Source organism: Bos taurus, chromosome X (genome assembly GCF_002263795.3).
Source record: "Bos taurus isolate L1 Dominette 01449 registration number 42190680 breed Hereford chromosome X, ARS-UCD2.0, whole genome shotgun sequence".
NCBI lineage: Eukaryota > Metazoa > Chordata > Mammalia > Artiodactyla > Bovidae > Bos > Bos taurus.
In genome coordinates this window covers 129,730,099-129,748,888 of record NC_037357.1, presented here as the reverse complement: position 1 = coordinate 129,748,888, position 18,790 = coordinate 129,730,099, and the positions used below count along the sequence as shown (strand labels likewise).

General features: G+C 44.0%; 1 protein-coding gene across 6 annotated transcripts in view; it reads left to right on the top strand.

Annotated features, from left to right (window-relative positions):
* OFD1 (OFD1 centriole and centriolar satellite protein) overlaps window positions 1-14,572 on the top strand; it is a 61,624-nt gene extending 47,052 nt beyond the window's left edge. For 5 of the 6 annotated variants that reach the window (XM_005228446.5, XM_024988076.2, XM_024988075.2 and 2 more), the window contains 8 exons: window positions 1,531-2,133; window positions 2,600-2,717; window positions 4,136-4,236; window positions 9,997-10,116; window positions 12,411-12,568; window positions 13,054-13,212; window positions 13,752-13,822; window positions 14,097-14,245. In XM_005228446.5, the coding sequence (XP_005228503.1) occupies window positions 1,531-2,133; window positions 2,600-2,717; window positions 4,136-4,236; window positions 9,997-10,116; window positions 12,411-12,568; window positions 13,054-13,212; window positions 13,752-13,822; window positions 14,097-14,139 (1,373 nt within the window). In that variant the 3' untranslated portion in view covers window positions 14,140-14,245. Of the gene's footprint in view, window positions 1-1,530; window positions 2,134-2,599; window positions 2,718-4,135; window positions 4,237-9,996; window positions 10,117-12,410; window positions 12,569-13,053; window positions 13,213-13,751; window positions 13,823-14,096 lie in introns of all 6 variants that reach the window. The other variant, NM_001192637.2, reaches the window with a different exon arrangement.
* The last annotated feature ends 4,218 nt before the right edge of the window (window positions 14,573-18,790 follow it).

Here is an 18,790-nt window from a genome sequence, read left to right as displayed (position 1 = left end):
AGTCCTAACCACCGTACCACCAGGGAATTGCTTGTTTTTCTACATAATTCATTGCCTTTAGTTCAGTTTTCATCTCAGCAATGAGTTTTGTAATTCTCTTGCTTCCTCTTTATCGTTTCTAGTCCCTTTTTTACAGTACTCTGCATTTTTACTGACACTTTTTCTTACTCCCTTTAATATTTTCATTATCTTTTTTGAAATCAGTGTCTGTTAAACTGAAGAGGTCTGTTTCATTGTTTGTTCTTTCAGGGGAATTATCTTGGTCTTTTAACTGGGAGTGGTTCCTTTGCTTCATTTTACTTAATTTTCTCTCTCAAACTTACAGAGGAGAAATATATCTGTTGTGGTCTTGGGGGACTATTTATATGCGGAAGCATCACTGTGTAGCTTCTGTGGGTTTAGTGTTTGTTTGGCATGAGGGCTGTTTTTTGATATGGATGCCTGTGACCTCTTTGCTCAGCGTGTGCTGGCCATGGTCATTATCCCCTTATAATCAGGGTGTGCAGGTACAGTGGCTGCTGCCCAGTCCTGAGGTTCTCAGCATTGGTGGAGGATCTCACACACTCCCAGAGCATGCGATGGGATCATTGATGGCTTGAGACCACTGCTGGAGCCCAGAAGGGCGGCAGTGGTGGCCATTCAAGACTGCTTCTGTAGCCTGAGGTGTGGGGAGTAAGTCACAGCAGAGGCTCAGAACCGATCCTGAAGCCTGTGGCATGCAGGTGGTGGTTGCTGCAGCTCGTGACCCCTCTTGAAGCTCCTGTAAGCCGTGTCATGCCACCTGAAAGTGTGAACAGCGGAAGAGGCTGCAGTAGTGCGTCCCACCACTCCCCTCACACACCCCAACCATCAATAACACCTGGCCTCTAAGGTGGCCCAAGCTTCTTCCATGTACACCCTCAGGAGCGACTGCTCCAGACTCCAGCCCCTTCAGGCTGTTTCCATACAGCCCACCCTAGCCCTCTCCCTGGGTCTGATTTCTGAAGCATGAGCTTCAGCACCCAGCTCCTGCCTGCATGGGAGGACACATGTCTCGGGCTGGGGAGTATAGGGCAGTGGTGCTGACCTTTTGTGCAGGTCTCTCCGTCCCAGCTGCTGCACTCCAGAGGCTGCGTTCTTCTCCAGAGGCTCTGGAGCTCACCTCCATCTTGGCTGATCTCATGGGGTGCAGGAACCTTGCCTCTTTTATAGCACCCTCCTGAGGATACAGATCCTGTCCCAACTTCTTCCTTGCTTTTTTTTCCCTTTTGTCCTTCCTGGTTCCATGGAGATTTTCTTGCCCTTTCAGAGGTCTGAGATCTTCTGCCAGTGTTCAGTAGATATTCTGTGCAAATCACTCTACATGTAGATGTATTGTTGATGTATTGTGGGCAGAGATGAGCTTCACATCTTACTACTCCACCATCTTGATCACACGCCACAGACTGTTTAATGTGCTAGTTGATTTTTCAACCAAAAAATTGCTGAAACGTTTCAGTTTGGTTCTCCACCTCTTCCCTTCCTGTCTCACACTCTGTTTGTGACCTGCAGCACTAGAGAATGAAGTGTACCCCAACCCGAGCCACTCTCTGCTGAATCGCTCCATCAGCGGGTTAATGAGCACCAGGGTGGAACCTCGTGATGGCGACATCAGTGGGGATTTCTTGAAAAATCCTCTGAGACAAGAGGAGGTGACAGCAGGCCCAGTTACACCGCGGATCCCCAGATACCCAAATGCCAGCGCAGAGGGAAGTTCCCCTGATTCCGACCTCGAGTTTGTAGCCAGTACTAAGGTGAGAGTGAGAGAGCTGGAGCAAGAAGCAGAGTGCCTGGAAAAAGCTTTCCAGAACTACCATCAAAGGGTCAGTCAGTGCCCTACCAAGAGCCGCTTGGCAGCCAGGAGCCCACCCTTGCTGTGTCTGCCGGGGACTCTCAAGAACATCACTGCAGCTGTTCCCGAGAGGTGTGTTTTTATGGATGCCAGAGTCACCTCTCAGCAGCCTCCAGTAAGCACACGCGGAGGGGATGACAGCGAGGTGTCCGAGGTGCCCAGCAGCATGGCCTCAAGGTCACACAAGAGCACAGCCTCCAGGCGACTCTCCTCCACGCCACTCCCCAAACCGAGAAGCCTCGATAGTGAAACATACCTGGAAGGTGAGCTATGGACACAGGCCTGTGGATGCTCTGGTTGGGGCTCAGTTGCTCCTCATCCCTCCTCTCCTCTGGGTAACAGTGCAGCTGGAGGCTGATAAACTGGGAGTCATGGGAGCCTCTGAACTGTGGGCTCCTAGGGAACCCTGACTCCCCCACCCAAGGTTACAGGTGGTGTGCAGGCTGTAGGATGGAGGGTCAAGTGCCAGCATTTTGCTTGGCACGTGGAGGTTTTTAGAGTGACTGTGGCTTTTCTTTGGCTGCTGGTTAGTTTCATGTGTTCTCCTGTTATCACTGAAGTTTCATTTTCATGCCTGAATTGTTAGTTTTGTGGATAACTTTCACGTACCCCACTGCTTGCAAAGATGATCGAATGCATTTTCAAAGTGGTAGAAGTCTCTAGAAGCTGCACTGCCATCTTCTCCATGCAGTTTGTAACGTGCTTTTCCTGGTTGCTCCTGCCCCGTAGGTCTGGGCCGGTCCACTGTCACCACCACCTGTCCTGACAGAAAGCCACAGCCTTCGCCTGCAGAGTCCAGGCACATTTCGGTGCACTCGCTCTCCAGCCCTCTGGAGCAGAAAGCCAGGTAAGTACCTCGTTCTCTGCCTGGCCTCTGCTGAGGCTGGTTAGCTTCCTGTGGTCTCAGCCAGGACTGGCTCCATTTTTTTAGGTGATGTTAAAGACCACGTGGCAGGATAGAATTTGCAGTCAGATTATAAGATGCATGATCTCTGAGAATCATTTGAATTATTGCCTGGAGGAAAAAAAGATTCTACTTGTTTGCTAAACTTGATGTATAGTGTATGCGTAGAAGTCGCTCAGTCATGTCTGACTCTTTGTGACCCCATGGATTATACAGTCCATGGAATTCTCCAGGCCAGAATACTGGAGAGGGTAGCCTTTCCCTTCTCCAGGGGATCTTCCCAACCCAGGGATCAAACCCAGGTCTCCCACATTGCAGGCAGATTCTTTACCAGCTGAGCCACAAGGGAAGCCCTAGAATGCTGGAGTGGGTAGCCTATCCCTTCTCCAGTGGATCTTCCTGACCCAGGAATCGAACCGGGGTCTCCTGCATTGCAGGCAGATTCTTTACCAAGTGAGCTACCAGGGAAGACCTATAGTATATGTACTTGGGTATTAATAAGCATCTTCATAGTTCTGTGAATAGACTTGGTTTATAAAGATAAAACACATAAAAAATTTGCAAATGCAAACCAATTCACTGTAAACGTTAAATAGTTTTGTACATCATTAAAAAGTCACTTACAAATATTTAGGCATTTAAATGTAAACAAATAAGGTTCCACAGTGTCAATCACTGAAACAAATTCAAAAGTGGTAGTTAGTCCTAGGATACATGGGCTGAAGCAGCATGGGGTGGGTGTGTCGAGAAGCTTGGGGGCGGGGGTGGGCAGCAGGCTGAGATTCAAGTCAAGGGTAGGCCTTCTACCTGTGCCTAGTCCCCACGGTAGGAGATTCTGACTCCTCTCTCGGCTCAGGCCTGGGCGTCTGTGTGTTGATGCTCATCTACTGTACAAAGGTGAGAACTACCACAGGTGCTTGTCTGGTCCTAAAGTAGGTAATTTTTTCTCGTATCGGTCTTTCTGTGTTAAAGCCAAGAAGAGAGGCAGGACACATCTTCAGCTGGCTCATGCTAATGGTGTAAAGAGCTTTTTGAAAAAATTTTCAAGTTCTTTAAATAAAAATTCCTCCTTGGAACAGCTTTGAGAGTGCCAGGATATTCTTTCTTAACAATGGTAGTACCCAACTCATGGCATGAGGCAGTGTGGAAGAGTGACTGAGTTAATACATATTAATGGTTTGGAATGATGTCTGGTGCATGGAGAGCACCCAGTGCAGAGTAGCTCCTATTCACTATGTGTCCACGAAAAATTAATTTTCTGAACTATTTTCTCAAATCACAAAAGGCTTTTCATCACCCTCTGCTCTTATGTCTTACATTATTAAAGTTTCACATTCTTGAATTTTATTCTTCCCATCCAGTCTTTATCAAAGACATACAGAACTTCAAGACAAAAGTGAATTTTCAAATCCGGACAAGCTAGTTTTTAAGGATAACGAGGGATTTGAACCATCTTTTGAATGTAAGTTTAAATATTAATACTTGCTTTTATATGTAGAACTTGTTTCAAAATGTAAAATGTTTTGGCAAAACATACTGATTGTTACAAAATGCAAAACAGTTACAAAGTAACACATTTTTATTTTCTGATAAAATCAGTGATACAGATATAGTGCCATGTTTTTGTATCATGAAGATTTTTAGGTTCTCAGTTCCATTTTTAAAAAATTTCAGGGTAACTAAATTGCAAAGTTAGGGAGAGACTGAGGGCAGGAAGAGAAGTGTGCAACAGAGGATGAGATGGTTGGATGGACATGAGTTGAGCACACTCCAGGAGTTAGTGAAGGACAGGGAAGCCTGGTGTGCTGCAGTCCGTGGGGTCACAAAGAGTCGGACATGACTTAGGGATTGAACAACAACAATTGCAAATCAGAGCTAAGCCTGTCAGTTCAGTCGCTCAGTTGTGTGCAACTCTTTGTGACCCCATGGACTGCAGCATGCCAGGCTTCCCTGTCCATCACCAAGTTCTGGAGCTTGCTCAAACTTTTGTCCATCAAGTCATTGATGCCATCCAACCATCTCATCCTCTGTTGTCCCCTTCTCCTCCTGCCTTCAATCTTTCCCAGCATCAGGGTCTTTTCAAATGAGTCATTTTTTGCATCAGGTGGCCAAAGTATTGGAGCGTCAGCTTCAGCATCAGTTCATCCAATGAATATTGGGATTGATTTCCTTTAGGATTGACTGGTTTGATCTCCTTGCAGTCCAAGGGACTCTCAAGAGTCTTCTCCAACACCACAGTTCAAAAGCATCAATTCTTCAGCACTCAGCTTTCTTTATAGTCCAACTCTCATATGTATAAGTGACTACTGGAAAAACCATAGCTTTGACTAGATGGTCCTTTGTTGGCAAAGTAATGTCTCTGCTTTTTAATATGCAGTCTAGGTTGTTCATAACTTTTCTTCCAAGGATGAAGCGTCTTTTAATTTCATGGCTACAGTCACCATCTGCAGTGATTTTGCTGCTACTGCTGCTAAGTCACTTCAGTCATGTCTGACTCTGTGCAACCCCATAGACGGCAGCCCACCAGGCTCCCCCGTCCCTGGGATTCTCCAGGCAAGAACACTGGAGTGGGTTGCCACTTCCTTCTCCAATGCATGAAAGTGAAAAGTGAAAGTGAAGTTTCTCAGTCGTTAAAATCTGTCACTGTTTCCATAGTTTCCCCATGATTTTGCCATGAAGTGATGGGACCAGAAGCCATGATCTTAGTTTTTTGAATCTTGAGTTTTAGCCGGCTTTTTCACTCTCCTCTTTCACTTTCATCAAGCGGCTCTTTAGTTCCTCTTTGCTTTCTGCCATAAGGGTGGTGTCATCTGCATATCTGATCAGATCAGATCAGTTGCTCAATCGTGTCCGACTCTTTGCGACCCCATGAATCGCAGCACGCCAGGCCTCCCTGTCTATCACCAACTCCCGGAGTTCACTGAGACTCACGTCCATTGAGTCAGTGATGCCATCCAGCCATCTCATCCTCTGTCGTCCTCTTCTCCTCCTGCCCCCAATCCCTCCCAGCATCAGGGTCTTTTCCAATGAGTCAACTCTTTGCATGAGGTGGCCAAAGGACTGGAGTTTCAGCTTTAGCATCAGTCCTTCCAAAGAAATCCCAGGGCTGATCGCCTTCAGAATGCACTGGTTGGATCTCCTTGCAGTCCAAGGGACTCTCAAGAGTCTTCTCCAACACCACAGTTCAAAAGCATCAATTCTTCGGTGCTCAGCCTTCTTCACAGTCCAACTCTCACATCCATACATGACCACAGGAAAAACCATAGCCTTGACTAGACGAACCTTTGTTGGCAAAGTAATGTCTCTGCTTTTGAACATGCCCTCTAGGTTGGTCATAACTTTTCTTCCAAGGAGTAAGCGTCTTTTAATTTCATGGCTGCAGTCACCATCTGTAGTGATTTTGGAGCCCAGAAAAATAAAGTCTGACACTGTTTCCACTGTTTCCCCATCTATTTCCCATGAAGTGGTGGGCCCGGATGCCATGATCTTTGTTTTCTGAATGTTGAGCTTTAAGCCAACTTTTTCACTCTCCACTTTGACTTTCATCAAGAGGCTTTTGAGTTCCTCTTCACTTTCTGCCATAAGGGTGGTGTCATCTGCATATCTGAGGTGATTGATATTTCTCCTGGCAATCTTGATTCCAGTTTGTGCTTCTTCCAGTCCAGCGTTTCTCATGATGTACTCTGCATATAAGTTAAATATTTCTCCCAGGAATCTTGATTCCAGCTTGTGTTTCATCCAACATGGCATTTTGCATGATGTACTCTTCATATAAGTTAAATAAGCAGGGTGATGATATACAGCTTTGATATACTCTTTTCCCAATTTGGAACTGGTCCATTGTTCCATGACCAGTTCTAACTGTTGCTTCTTGACCTGCATACAGATTTCTCAGGAGGCAGGTAAGGTGGTCTGATATTCCCATCTCTTTCAGAATTTCCCACAGTTTGTTGTGATCCACACAGTCAAAGGCTTTGGCATAGTCAATAAAGGAGAAGTATATGTTTTTCTGGAATTCCCTTGCTTTTTCACTGATCCAGTGGATGTTGGCAATTTGATCTCTGGTTCCTCTGCCTTTTCTAAATCCAGCTTAAACATCTGGAAGCTCAGAGTTCACATACTGTTGAAACCTGGCTTGGAGAATTTTGAGCATTACTTTGCTAGCATGTGAAATGAGTGCAGTTGTGCAGTAGTTTGAGCATTCTTTGGCATTGCCTTTCTTTGGTATTGCCTTTCTTTGGTATTGCAGTGAAAACTGACCTTTTCCAGTCTTGTGGCCACTGCTGAGTTTTCCAAATTTGCTTGCATATTGAGTGTAGCACTTTAACAGCATTATCTTTTAGGATTTGAAATAGCTCAACTGGAATACCATCATCTCCACTAGCTTTGTTCAAAGTGATGCTTCTAAGGCCCACTTGACTTTGCATTCCAGGATGTCTGACTCTAGGTGAGTGATCATACCATCGTGGTTATCTGGGTCATTAAGATCATTTTTGTATAGTTCTTCTGTGTATTCTTGCCACCTTTTCTTAATATCTTCTGCTGCTGTTAGGTCCATACCATTTCTGTCCTTTATTGTTCCCATCTTTGCATTAAATTTTCCCATAGTATCTCTAATTTTCTTGAAGAGATCTCTAGTCTTTCCCATTCTATTGGTTTCTTCTATTTCTTTGCATTGATCATTGAGGAAGGCTTTCTTCTCTCTCCTTGCTCTTCTTTGGAACTCTGCATTCAAATGGATATATCTTTCCTTTTCTCCTTTGCCTTTAGCTTCTCTTCTTTTCTCAGCTATTTGTAAGGCTTCCTCAGACAACCATTTTGCATTTCTTTTTCTTGGGGATAGTCTTGATCATGGCCTCCTGTACAATATCACGAACCTCCGTCCATAGTTCTTCAGGCACTCTGTCTATCAGATATAAGCCCTTGAATCTATATGTCATTTCCACTGTATAATTGTAAGGGATTTGATTTAGGTCATACCTGAATGGTCTAGTGGTTTTCCCTACTTTCTTCAATTTAAGTCTGAATTTGGCAATAAGGAGTTCGTGATCTGAGCTATAGTCAGCTCCCAGTCTTGTTTTTGCTGACTGTATAGAGCTTCTCCATCTTTGGCAGCAAAGAATATAATCAGTCTGATTTCAGTATTGACCATCTGGTGATGTCCATGTGTAGAGTCTTCTCTTGTGTTGTTTGAAGAGGGTATTGCTATGACCAGTGCGTTCTCTTGGCAAATCTCTATTAGCCTTTGCCCTGCTTCATTTTGTACTCCAAGGCCAAATTTACCTGTTATTCCAGGTATCTCTTAACTTCCTACTTTTGCATTGCAGTCCCCTATAATGAAAAGGACATCTTTTTTGGGTGTTCTAGAAGGTCTTGTATGTCTTCATAGAACCGTTTGACTTCAGCTTCTTCAGCATTACTGGTCAGGGCATAGACTTGGATTACCTTGATATTGGATGGTTTGCCTTGGAAACGAACAGATATCATTCTGTCGTTTTTGAGATTGCACCCAAGTACAGCATTTCAGACTCTTGTCGACTATGATGGCTACTCCATTTCTTCTAAGGGATTCTTGCCCACAGTAGTAAATATAATGGTCCTCTGAGTTAAATTTGCCCATTCCAGTCCATTTTAGTTCACTGATTCCTAAAATGTCAGTGTTCACCCTTGCCATCTCCTGTTTGATCACTTCCAATTTACCTTGATTCATGAACCTAACATTCCAGGTTCCTATGCAATATTGTTCTTTACAACATCAGACTTTACTTCCATCACCAGTCATGTGTACAATTGGGTGTTGTTTTTGCTTTGACCCTGTCACTTCATTCTTTCTAGAGTTATTTCTCCATTCTTCTCCAGTAGCATATTGGGCTCCATGACCTACTGACCTGGGCAGTTCATCTTTCAGTGTCATATCTTTTTGCCTTTTCATACTGTTCATGGGGTAAATGAAGCCTATAAATAAATCCTTATTTTGTGAAGGTTAGGATTGCCTCAGATTTAAAATAAGTAACTTCTTAAAATTTGCTTCCCCCCGCCACTTTATGGAACGTGAACATGTTTAAGTGACTTTACTTTGAATTATAATGATTCCATCAATTGCCTCAGATTTAGAAAAACCTTCCTTAGTTACAGAATGGAGATTAAAGAGTATTAGCTTCAGAGACTAGAAATTGTTGTCCTGGCTTTGGTCCTGCCTTAGATTGTTCTACCTCGGAGCCTACCACTTCACTAAACAATAGGAATGTAGTGTCACCCAGCTCTGAGGTTCTTTCTGGCTTACCAAGTCTTTTTTTTTTTTTGGCTGTAGAAGCTTTATTCATAATAGCCAGAAACTTGAAACAACCTAGGTATCCATCAGTTGTTGTTCAGTCACTAAGTCATGTGCAAGTGTTTGTGACCCCATGAACAACCTAGCTGATCCAGGCTTCTTGCTGTACTCCCTTGGTTGTAACACACCATACTCGAGCCCCTCAGGCTGTCTCCCAGGTTCTGACCTCTGAAGGCTGAGCCTCAGCTCGCAGGGTGTGGAAACCTTTCCCTTTTCACAGCTCCCTCCCATGGGTGCAGGTCCCCTCCCAATTCCTTCCTTTTTTTTTTTTTTTTCTTTCATCCTACCCAGTTACCTAGAGTTTTTCTTGCCCTTCTGTTAAGTCTGAGGTGGTCTGCCAGTGTTTAGTTGATGTTTTCGTAGTAGTGAGAATCATTCCACATGCAGATGTGTTTGTGGGAGAAGGTGAACTCCATGACCTACTCCTCCACCATCTTGATCCCATCCCCCAGAAAGTCTTTATATTTGTGTGTTAACCTATTGTTTTGCCTTGAGAGCTTCATCCTCAAGTCTGAATGTCTAGTACTTTGAACAGGGAAATGAAAGGGCTTAGTATATTTTATGAAATCTTTGAACCAACTCAGTAACTTTGTTAAATCACTGCAATTGAAATAGAATTCAGATGTTTCTCACCAAGCCAGATGAATTCTGCTGTCACTAGACTGATTTCCCTACTGAGTAACAAGTCAAATTTGTAAATGAATCTCCTAAGAACGCTTGGAGAAGCAGATATATTGGCGAGTGGCTCCAGTGAGCTCCTGGAACCCTGTAAGGAAAGGGCTGGCCCAGTTGCTTTGTCTGAAACTTCAGTGCTCAGCAAGCAGTTATCCCCACCCTCTCTTCTCTTGCTGCTGCTGAGGGCTAGGGGAGACTCACTTACACTTCTTATAGATGGATGGAGTGTGCCAAGGCAATTCAAGAGAGAGGGCCTCCATCATGCCGGCGACATGCCTCACGTGGATGGCGCTGCAGCCCCTGTGCCCACCAGGCCCATCTCCTTTCAGTACCCGGGTGAGTTTTCCTCTGTTCTAACTAACAAGGTATGTCAATAATAACATTTAATATTGTTTTCTTTCTATCTGTTTGCTTCCTTCATACCTTAAAAAATTAGGATGGTTAACCTGTTACATTTCAGTCTTCAAAACAGTGATGACATTGAAGGAAAAGTGGTCATTATACCCCTCCGTCCTGTCTGGCCCACTTTCTCTCCCCATCTCTTCTGCAGGCTCCCCCTTCCCTCACCAGCGTGTGGAAGTAGTTCTGGCCTTGGCCAGTGGACAGGTCCTTTTCTCTCCTTGGACCAAAGCATTGAAGCCTCGTACACATTCTTTCTCACGTAAAACCACCTACTAGTAAAACCATCCTCCCCCAAAGCTGTGCAAAGCCTCTTGTAGGCAGTGTGAGGTCACCGTACTCGGAAACAGGAGGAATTGCTGACAGAAGAAAGATTGTGAGAGGGTTGATTTTGCTGAGTCCAGCGTAAATCACTGGAAAACATCCATTCAGGATGGCTTGTTCAAGAGCTTTTTCTGTGCCAGGCACTTTCCCGGGGGCTGGGCATCCTGCAATCAGCCCCTGCTTTGTGGAGCATCTCAGAGTAGGGTGGGGGGGGGTGGGTTGTGGAGGAGGGGGTCAGCAAGCCATCACCAAGGAGCCCCAGTCTATTCAATAGGGATGGTGGCAGCCATCTGGAGGAGATGGTAATAGAAATAACAGAGTAAGAGAAACCAACTGAGGAGATAGGTGTTCTGCCTCTGAGAGGTTCTAGATAGTATAATAAGGTCTTCTAAAATGAGTATTCAAAAGTGTGGCTGCACCATTCAGGAGTGACCCACCTCCCCCAGGAACAAGCAGAAGATTGCCTTTCTGCCCATGGAAGTGAGTACTGGCTGCCTCTGGTAGTCAGGTTCACGGCCAGGATCAAGGACCAGACAAGCCTGTATTGTCTTCCGTGGGTGATATGGAACCAGGGCCCAGCACAGAGATTCAGAGTACTCTGATGAACTAGAGAATTTGTCTGTTTCTCCACACTGTTGGGGGCGGGGGGTGGGGGCGGTTCAGAGATGAGGTTTTTCAGCCAGGGCTGGAGGAGAAAAGTCCGCATAAGCATCAATGGGATTGGAAGATAATTCAACCACGAGGCACAGGGACTTGTGCTGTGGGCTCTCAGGAGTCAGCAAATGAAGCCTGGGCCACGCCCAGAAGGAACAGAAAGTAGACACATACCATTGTGGACAAGGCGGGCACTGGAGAGGGGGCACTGGGGACGCTAGGCTGGGGGCTCACCTGGTAGGAGGGGAGTTTCCGGGGAGAGATGGGGAGGGAGCACGCCCAGCTGGGGAGACTGTGGGAGCAAAGGCGGGGACGAGAAGAGCAGCTGGAGTCAGGTGACGGTGAACGTGCTGGGAGGGGGTTTGTGGAGGTCGGATGTGCAAGTGATGGTGATGGTGGGGGAAGTCAGTCCAATAGGAAAAGATCGCTTGTCGGGGCCTCAGCTGCCATGGTCTGGACTCTACCGGAGCGGAGACAGCGCTCAGTGTGTCCCTCCCTTCTCCTTGGGAGGTGACTGGTGCTAAGCAAGCATACTGGCTTGAAGGCTGAGAGACTGGTGTCAGGGAGTGCAGACTGTGGTGTTGGTGCTCTGGGTGAAGGGTGGTCAGGACCCTCACTGCAGTAGCAGGACGAGGAGAGGTGGGAGCCTGAAGCCCTGGAGGTTGGTGGATAGAGCACAGAGTGAGCTCGGCAAAGGAAGCCAGCGTTGTGGGATTGCCACGTGCAGATGGCAGGGAACCACCCCGTAGAAGCATCGGTGTGAGGCCAGAAAGGGACAGGAGAAAACATGGGGGATGATGGGGACAGAGGCAACCCCAAACCCCAGGGAGGGATCTGCCTGGAGGGGATGGAGTGACGGCCAGGTGGCCTGAGCGGGGAGGGGAGGGTGGTTGGTGGTTTTGTCTTGCTCTGGGCAGGAGACTCTTGTACCCCTGTGGAAGTAGGGTGGGGGTAGTGACCAGAATGCTGTGGGAGTAAATGGGGATGAATGATCGGGTCAGAATGCTAAGGATCTGGCAGGCTCAGAACCAGATGCAGAGGCAGAAATACAGGGCTCCCTCGGCGAGGAAGGAGGGAATGGGGACACAGTTGAGAGGTGGGCGGGGCACGCTGCCAGGTTTGGGGCTGAGGGCTTGGAAGCGGCTGACAATGGCACCATCTCCCTGGGGCTTGGCAAGACCCCTGCGTACCCATCCTGCGTTTGTCTGAAAAATCTGCTGCCGGAAGCTATTCGTTATTTTCTGTCCCATTAGGTGTCAACCAGAAATCGCTTGGAGAACAGAAGGAAGAAGAAAAACTCCGAGAACAGCAGGCCAGGGAACGAAGGCAGGGAGACGAGCAGAGGCAGAGCAAGTGGCAGGAAACTCTGCAGAGGGAGCGACGACAACTCGAAAAGCTGGATCAGGAGAGGGTAGTGATGCTGGTGGGAGAGGGAGCCCCCTGGGTCTCCAAGTCCTAGGAGGAGCAGGGACGCGAACCAGCCCTGGGCGGCCTGAGGAGAGCTGTGGAGCACACAGGCCTTCTGGCTCAGGGTAGCAGGGCCAGCCCAGTCCCATGCATCCTCATCTGGGCCTCGCAACAGGCTCATGAATGAGGAGGACCTTGTTTTGCGGTTGATTTTCTCATCGTAAATGAGGTTAAAAAAAGAGCCTCTTGCTTCAGGGCTCCCCTGTCCTCTTTTCTTTGATGTGCTCCTGGCCCTTAGGCTGGTCCCAGACAGATTACTCAGGCCACTTCACTTGTGCCCCTTTGATGGTAGCAGTGACTTAAATTAAAAAACAGTTCTGTGGCATGCGGGTTGTAGGTAAAGGATCAGGATTACATTACTGTGTGTTTCTCAACCCTTATTAGTTCTAAAAGATGTATAGTTCCTATTCTGGTACCCATCTGTTTCAGAGGCTAATTGAACAATCATTGAAGTTGGAAATGGAAAAAGAATACGAATCAAGTGTTCAGGAAATGAAAGACAAATCTAAATCTGTTAGTGGTGAAAATCCTTTAGAGAAATACATGAAAATCATGCAACAGAATCCAGACGAGGACACCACGGATAAGGTGCTGATCCTGTGGACGGGCGTCTGTGGGTGGGGAGTGCTGAGGGCTTCTGTGGTGTACTCGAAAACCTCGTGGTAAAGATCTGCCATCTCTACTGGAGACAAAGGGAAAAGCATAGAAAATCTGAAGGTCACATAGAGCTCCAGCCTTCTCAATATCTCACACTCCTGACAAATCATGGGTTTTGTTTGAGTAAAAGATGGAGGAAGTTTTGATTTGTCAAAGTTTGTAAAAGTTGGGATATCTTATTATTTTCAGAACAAGAGATAAATAAAATGAAAGCTCTATGATTGAATAATGAATGAGTTAGTCCTGAGACAGTAACACTTTGTCTAAGTCTAATGTACTATGTTGAGAATACCTTCCAGGTAGCTTATTCTGATGTGCTTGCTGAATGTCATGTTTAAAAGTCACTGCTTTTATAGACTCAGTTACTTATATATTTCAAAAACAGTTCTTAGAGAAATCATAAAGTTTTAAATAAAATGAATATACATCTAATTGCAAAATTCCTCTCCCCCCCCTCCTCGTTGTGTCAGAGTTCCAAAAAGGTGGTCCGAGAGAGCTCACAGTTGGACACGCTGCCGTCTAGTGACACTAAGGACAAAAGGTATGGTGTCCCCATTTATCATATTGCTGGTTCATTCTCAGCCAGGGAAGTGTTCAGATATTTGAGTCTGCCTGTAACTGAATCAGTCAAAATGACTGACTTCAAAAAAAAAAAAAAAATCTATTGCATTTTATTAACCTGTCAAATTACTGATAAAAATCATGAGCAAGGGCAGAAACCCCACAGGAAAGGAATGAGAACATGATAGAGATCACAGAATAAACTTGAAAAGAATATAACAGATTAAAAAAATTTTTGTCTTTCCCTAATTTAGTTTTGCGGCCTTTTCTCACGAGGAACCAGATGACATTTGGTAATCATGTTGGCTGCCCAGCTTCTTACTCCAATATCATAACTAACGGCCTGTGAGTTCTCTGTAATGAGACAGACTGCTTAATAAAAATCATGTGCAATCCAGTGTGATTTTTTTTCCTAGGTTCTATTTGCTACTATAGTGTATAAATGAAAAATAATTTGGTCAAGTGACACCTCCTTAGGGTTTCTCATTCTTGGGCCTTTCATTACACTGAAATGAGCTATTTTTTCCTCCATTTTTGTCTTAGGTTATGTCTTCTTGAGAACTTATCTTATTGGTCAAGTTCTAGGCCTCCCTTTTCGAACTTTCAGTTGTGTCCCTTCCTCTTAAGTATTGGGCTCCCTCCTGTCAAATAGGAGGCCATCTTCCCTGGCATTCTCCTTATTGTTTGTCCCTGAAAATACAAACACATGTTTTTCTATTCTAGAGTTTCAGTGCTAACCAGTGGTCACCCAGAGCATAACACAGGCAGGGTCTGTCTACTCTGTCTTTCCAGTGAAACCCTAGAGGATTCCTTCCCCTTTACATATTCAGATTGGGCTAGTTGTCTTTGCTGGTGATGCTTGTTTGGCCATTAAGTTCCATACTAAAACGGGGAGGAGATTTGGGGGTGTTTATTATTCCTTAGGCTTCTAACGATCAAACTACTGCACAATTGCACTCATTTCACATGCTAGCAAGGTCATTCTCAAAATCCTCCAAGCTAGGCTTCAACAGTACGTGAACCAAGAACTTCCAGATGTGCAAGCTGGATTTAGAAAAGGCAGAAAAGAACCAGAGATCAAATTGCCCCAGCATCCGTTGGATCATAGAAAAAGCAAGAGAATTCCAGAAAAACATTCTGGAAAAAAAAAGCAAGAGAATTCCAGAAATACTTCTGCTTCATCTGCTTCTACTTCAGCCTTTGACTGTGTGGATCACAACAAACTGTGGAAAATTCTTAAAGAGATGGGAATACCAGAATACCTTACATGCCTCCTGAAGACTCTGTATGCAGGTCAAGAAGCAACAGTTAGAACCAGACATGGAACAACAGACTGCTTCAGAATCAGGGAATGGAGCACGTCAAGGCTGTATATTGTCACCCAGCTTATTTAACTTATATGCAGAGTACATGATGTGAAATGCCAGGGTGGATGAATCACAAGATGGAATCAAGATTGTAAGGAGAAATATCAGTAACCTCTGATGTGCAGATGATACCACTCTTATGGCTTAGAAAGCAAAGAGGAACTAAAGAGACTCATAATGAAGGTAAAAGAGGAGAGTGAAAAGCTGGCTGAAAACTCAACATTCAGAAGACTAAGATCGTGGCATCTGGTCCCATCACTTCATGGCAAATAGATGGGGAGATAATGGAAACAGTGACAGACTTTATTTTCTTGGGCTCCATAATCACTGCAAATGGTGACTGCAGCCATGAAATTAAAAGACACTTGTTCCTTGGAAGAAAAGCTATGACCCACCTAGACAGCATATTAAAAAGCAGAGATATTACTTTGCCAACAAAGGTCCGTCTAGTCCAAGCTATGGTTTTTCCAGTAGTCATGTATGGATGTGAGAGTTGGAGTTGTTGGATTGAGTTATTGGAGTTTTTTATATATTTTGAATATTATCCCCTTATTAGAAACATGGTTTGTAAATATGTCTTCCATTATATAGATTACCATTTCATTTTGTTGATGATTTTCTTTGCTGTGCAAAAGGTGTTTGATTTCTCACTTGTTTTTCTTTCTGGTGTGAAATCAGAGTCCTCATCAAAACCAGTGTTTACCCTGTATGTTTTCTTCTAGGAGTTTTACGGTTTCAGGTCTTATGTCTTCAGGTCTTGAATCCATTTGGAGTTGATTTTCGTGTGTGAGGTGAGATAGGGGTCAGGTTCCGTTCTTTTGCATATGCCTATACAGTTTTCCCAACACCACTTATTGATGAGACTGTTCTTTCCCTCTTACATAGTCTTGGCTCCTTTGTTGGAAATCAGTTGACCATATATACATAGGTTTATTTCTGGGCTCCATATTCTGTTCTTTTGATCTATGTGTGTGTTTTTATGCCAGTACCGTACTGTTTTGATTACTGTACTTTGTAATATAGGTGCTTTTATATTGGTTGCATAAATATTTATAAATGTTACATGTGTTGCTGAACTGACCTCTATATCATTACATTATGACCTCCTTTGTGTATTGTTAGTCTCTGGCTTAAAGTTTACTTTGTATGATAAAAGTATAGTACCTCTGCTTTCTTTTGGCTTCTATTTGCATAGAATTTTTCCCTCTGTTTGCTTTTTAAAATTTTTTTTTCAATATTACTGTTTTTATTTGTCTCATTTATGGATGTTCTTTTATTGTGGTGGCAGCGAAGGGGGGATAAAGGGAAACTTTCTTCATGTGTGCACAAAGTGTGATACTGACGGAGGGTGATGGTGACAATTGCTCAACGTCCTTGGGCTGGCTGAGGCTGACCTACGGTGAAACTTGGAAGTGAACTCCAGTCCCCGGAATCAGCCAAGCATGGGTCAGGAGGTGTGATGAGGAGGGAGGAATCTGTCCCCTACCCGGCAGTCATACGCCATCCAGGGACATTCAGAAATAATCTTGCCGGCTTCTCAGTCAGCCCCAAGTGGAGAAATGTGCACCAGGAAGATTGGGACCAGCAACAAGTATCTGCCCGGCCATCCAGATGCATCCTGCTTATGAGTTGCCAGCTGTCTTCTCCCTTCATTTTCAATCTGGTTTGTCCTTAAAGCTAAAATGAGTCTCTTGTGGGCAGCATTATTTATGGGTCTTTTTTTGTTGTTTTTTTTTAATTCATTTGTCTGTTTTTTTTAATTGAAGTAAAGTTATTGTACAATGTTATGTTAGTTTCAAGTGTACAGAAAAGTGATTCAATTCATTCTGTTTTTCAGTCCATTTAAAGTAATTTTTGATAGGTATGTTAACTTTTGGCATTTTGTTAATTTTTTTATTTTGTATTCATTTGTTTTTTTCTTGTGTTCTTTGTGATTTGATGGTTTTCTGTTACGTTATGTGTATATTTATCTTTTGTGTATCTTCTATAGCTTTTCACTTTGCTGTTACCCTGGGGATTACATAAAACATATTTATAACAGTTTAACCTGATAACAACTTAAGTTTGAACATAGACAAAGGCTGTACATTTATAAACTACTTCTTCCCATTTTGTATTTGATGTCACAGTTTATATCTTTTTACATCATGTATCCACTGACAAATTATAGTTATTTTCAATCCGTTTGTCTTTTAATTCTTCTGCTAGAGTTTCAAGGGATTTACCTACCACCATTACAAAATTAGAGTATTTTGACTTTATATTTACCAGTGAGTTTTGTACTTTGATAGGTTTTCTGTCACTAATTAGCATCTTTTCATTTTAGCTTGAAGAACTTTTTTTAACATTTCTTGTAAGACTGTGCTGGTGGTGATGAACTCCCTTTAGCTTTTGCTTGTTGGGAAATCTCTCTCAACTTTAGTTGTGAGGCACAGCTTAACTGGGCATAGTATCCTTGCTTGGAAGTTTTTCTCTTTGAACAGTTTGAATACATCATTTCAGTATCCTCTGGCTTGCACAGTTTCTGCCCATAGTCTTCCAGGTATTCCCTTATATGTACCAACTTGTTTTTCTCTTGGTGTTTTTCAGACTCTTTCCTAGTCTGTAGCTTTTGATGATTCAAAATTAATGTATCTCGGGGACTTCTCTGGAAGTCCAGAGGTTAAGACTCCATGCTTCCACTGCAGGTTCAGTCCCTGGTCAGCCAAACAAACAAAATATTGTGTTTCAGTGTGTATCTCTCTTTGGATTCTTTTTTTTTTTTTTTTTTTTTGGAGCGCTATGGACTTTGTGGATCTGAATATTTCTTTCCCCATATTAGGGAAGTTTTCAGCTATTATTTGTTTCAATAAATTTTCTGCCCCTTTCTTGTCTCCTTCATTGACCTCTATAATGTATATAGTTGGTTTACCTTATCGTGTCCTGTAAGTCCCTTAAATTATCTTAATTCTTTTTCATTTTTTTCCTATTTGCTCCTCTAACTGGATAAATTCCAGTGACTGTCTTCAAATTTGCTTACCCATTTGTTTAGTCTGCTGTTGAACCCATCTGTTGAATTTTTCAGTTATTCTTCAACTATGTGATTTGTTTGGTGCTTTTAGACATACTATTTGAAATTCTCACTTTGTTCATGCATTGTTATCCTAATCTCGGTGAGCATCTACATGACTGTTACTTTGAACTCTCAGGTGAGTCACTTATTTACATTTCATTAAAATCTATTTCTGGAGTTTTATTCGTTTGGAATATAGTATATTTTTTTCTTCATTTTCTTTGTCTGTGTTGGTTTCCGTACATTGGATAAAACAGTCACCTCTCCCAGTCTCAACAGAGTGGTCTCTGTGGGAGATGAACTTTGTCATTCAGCCCAGCCCAAGCTTTTGGTTGCTTCTCAAACCTTCATGATAGTCCAAGCTACCTTCTTTGTTCTTGGTGCTTCTTAGTGGCTGAGGGTGTTGTCAGGACTGGTCAGTGTGGCAGTGGGGAAGATCACAGTCAGCACGTAGATGCAGGCTGATTGGGAAACTGACCTCTCAGATGGCAGCTGGGAAAGTGAGCAGTTAGGTCCGGTCCTGGGAGCT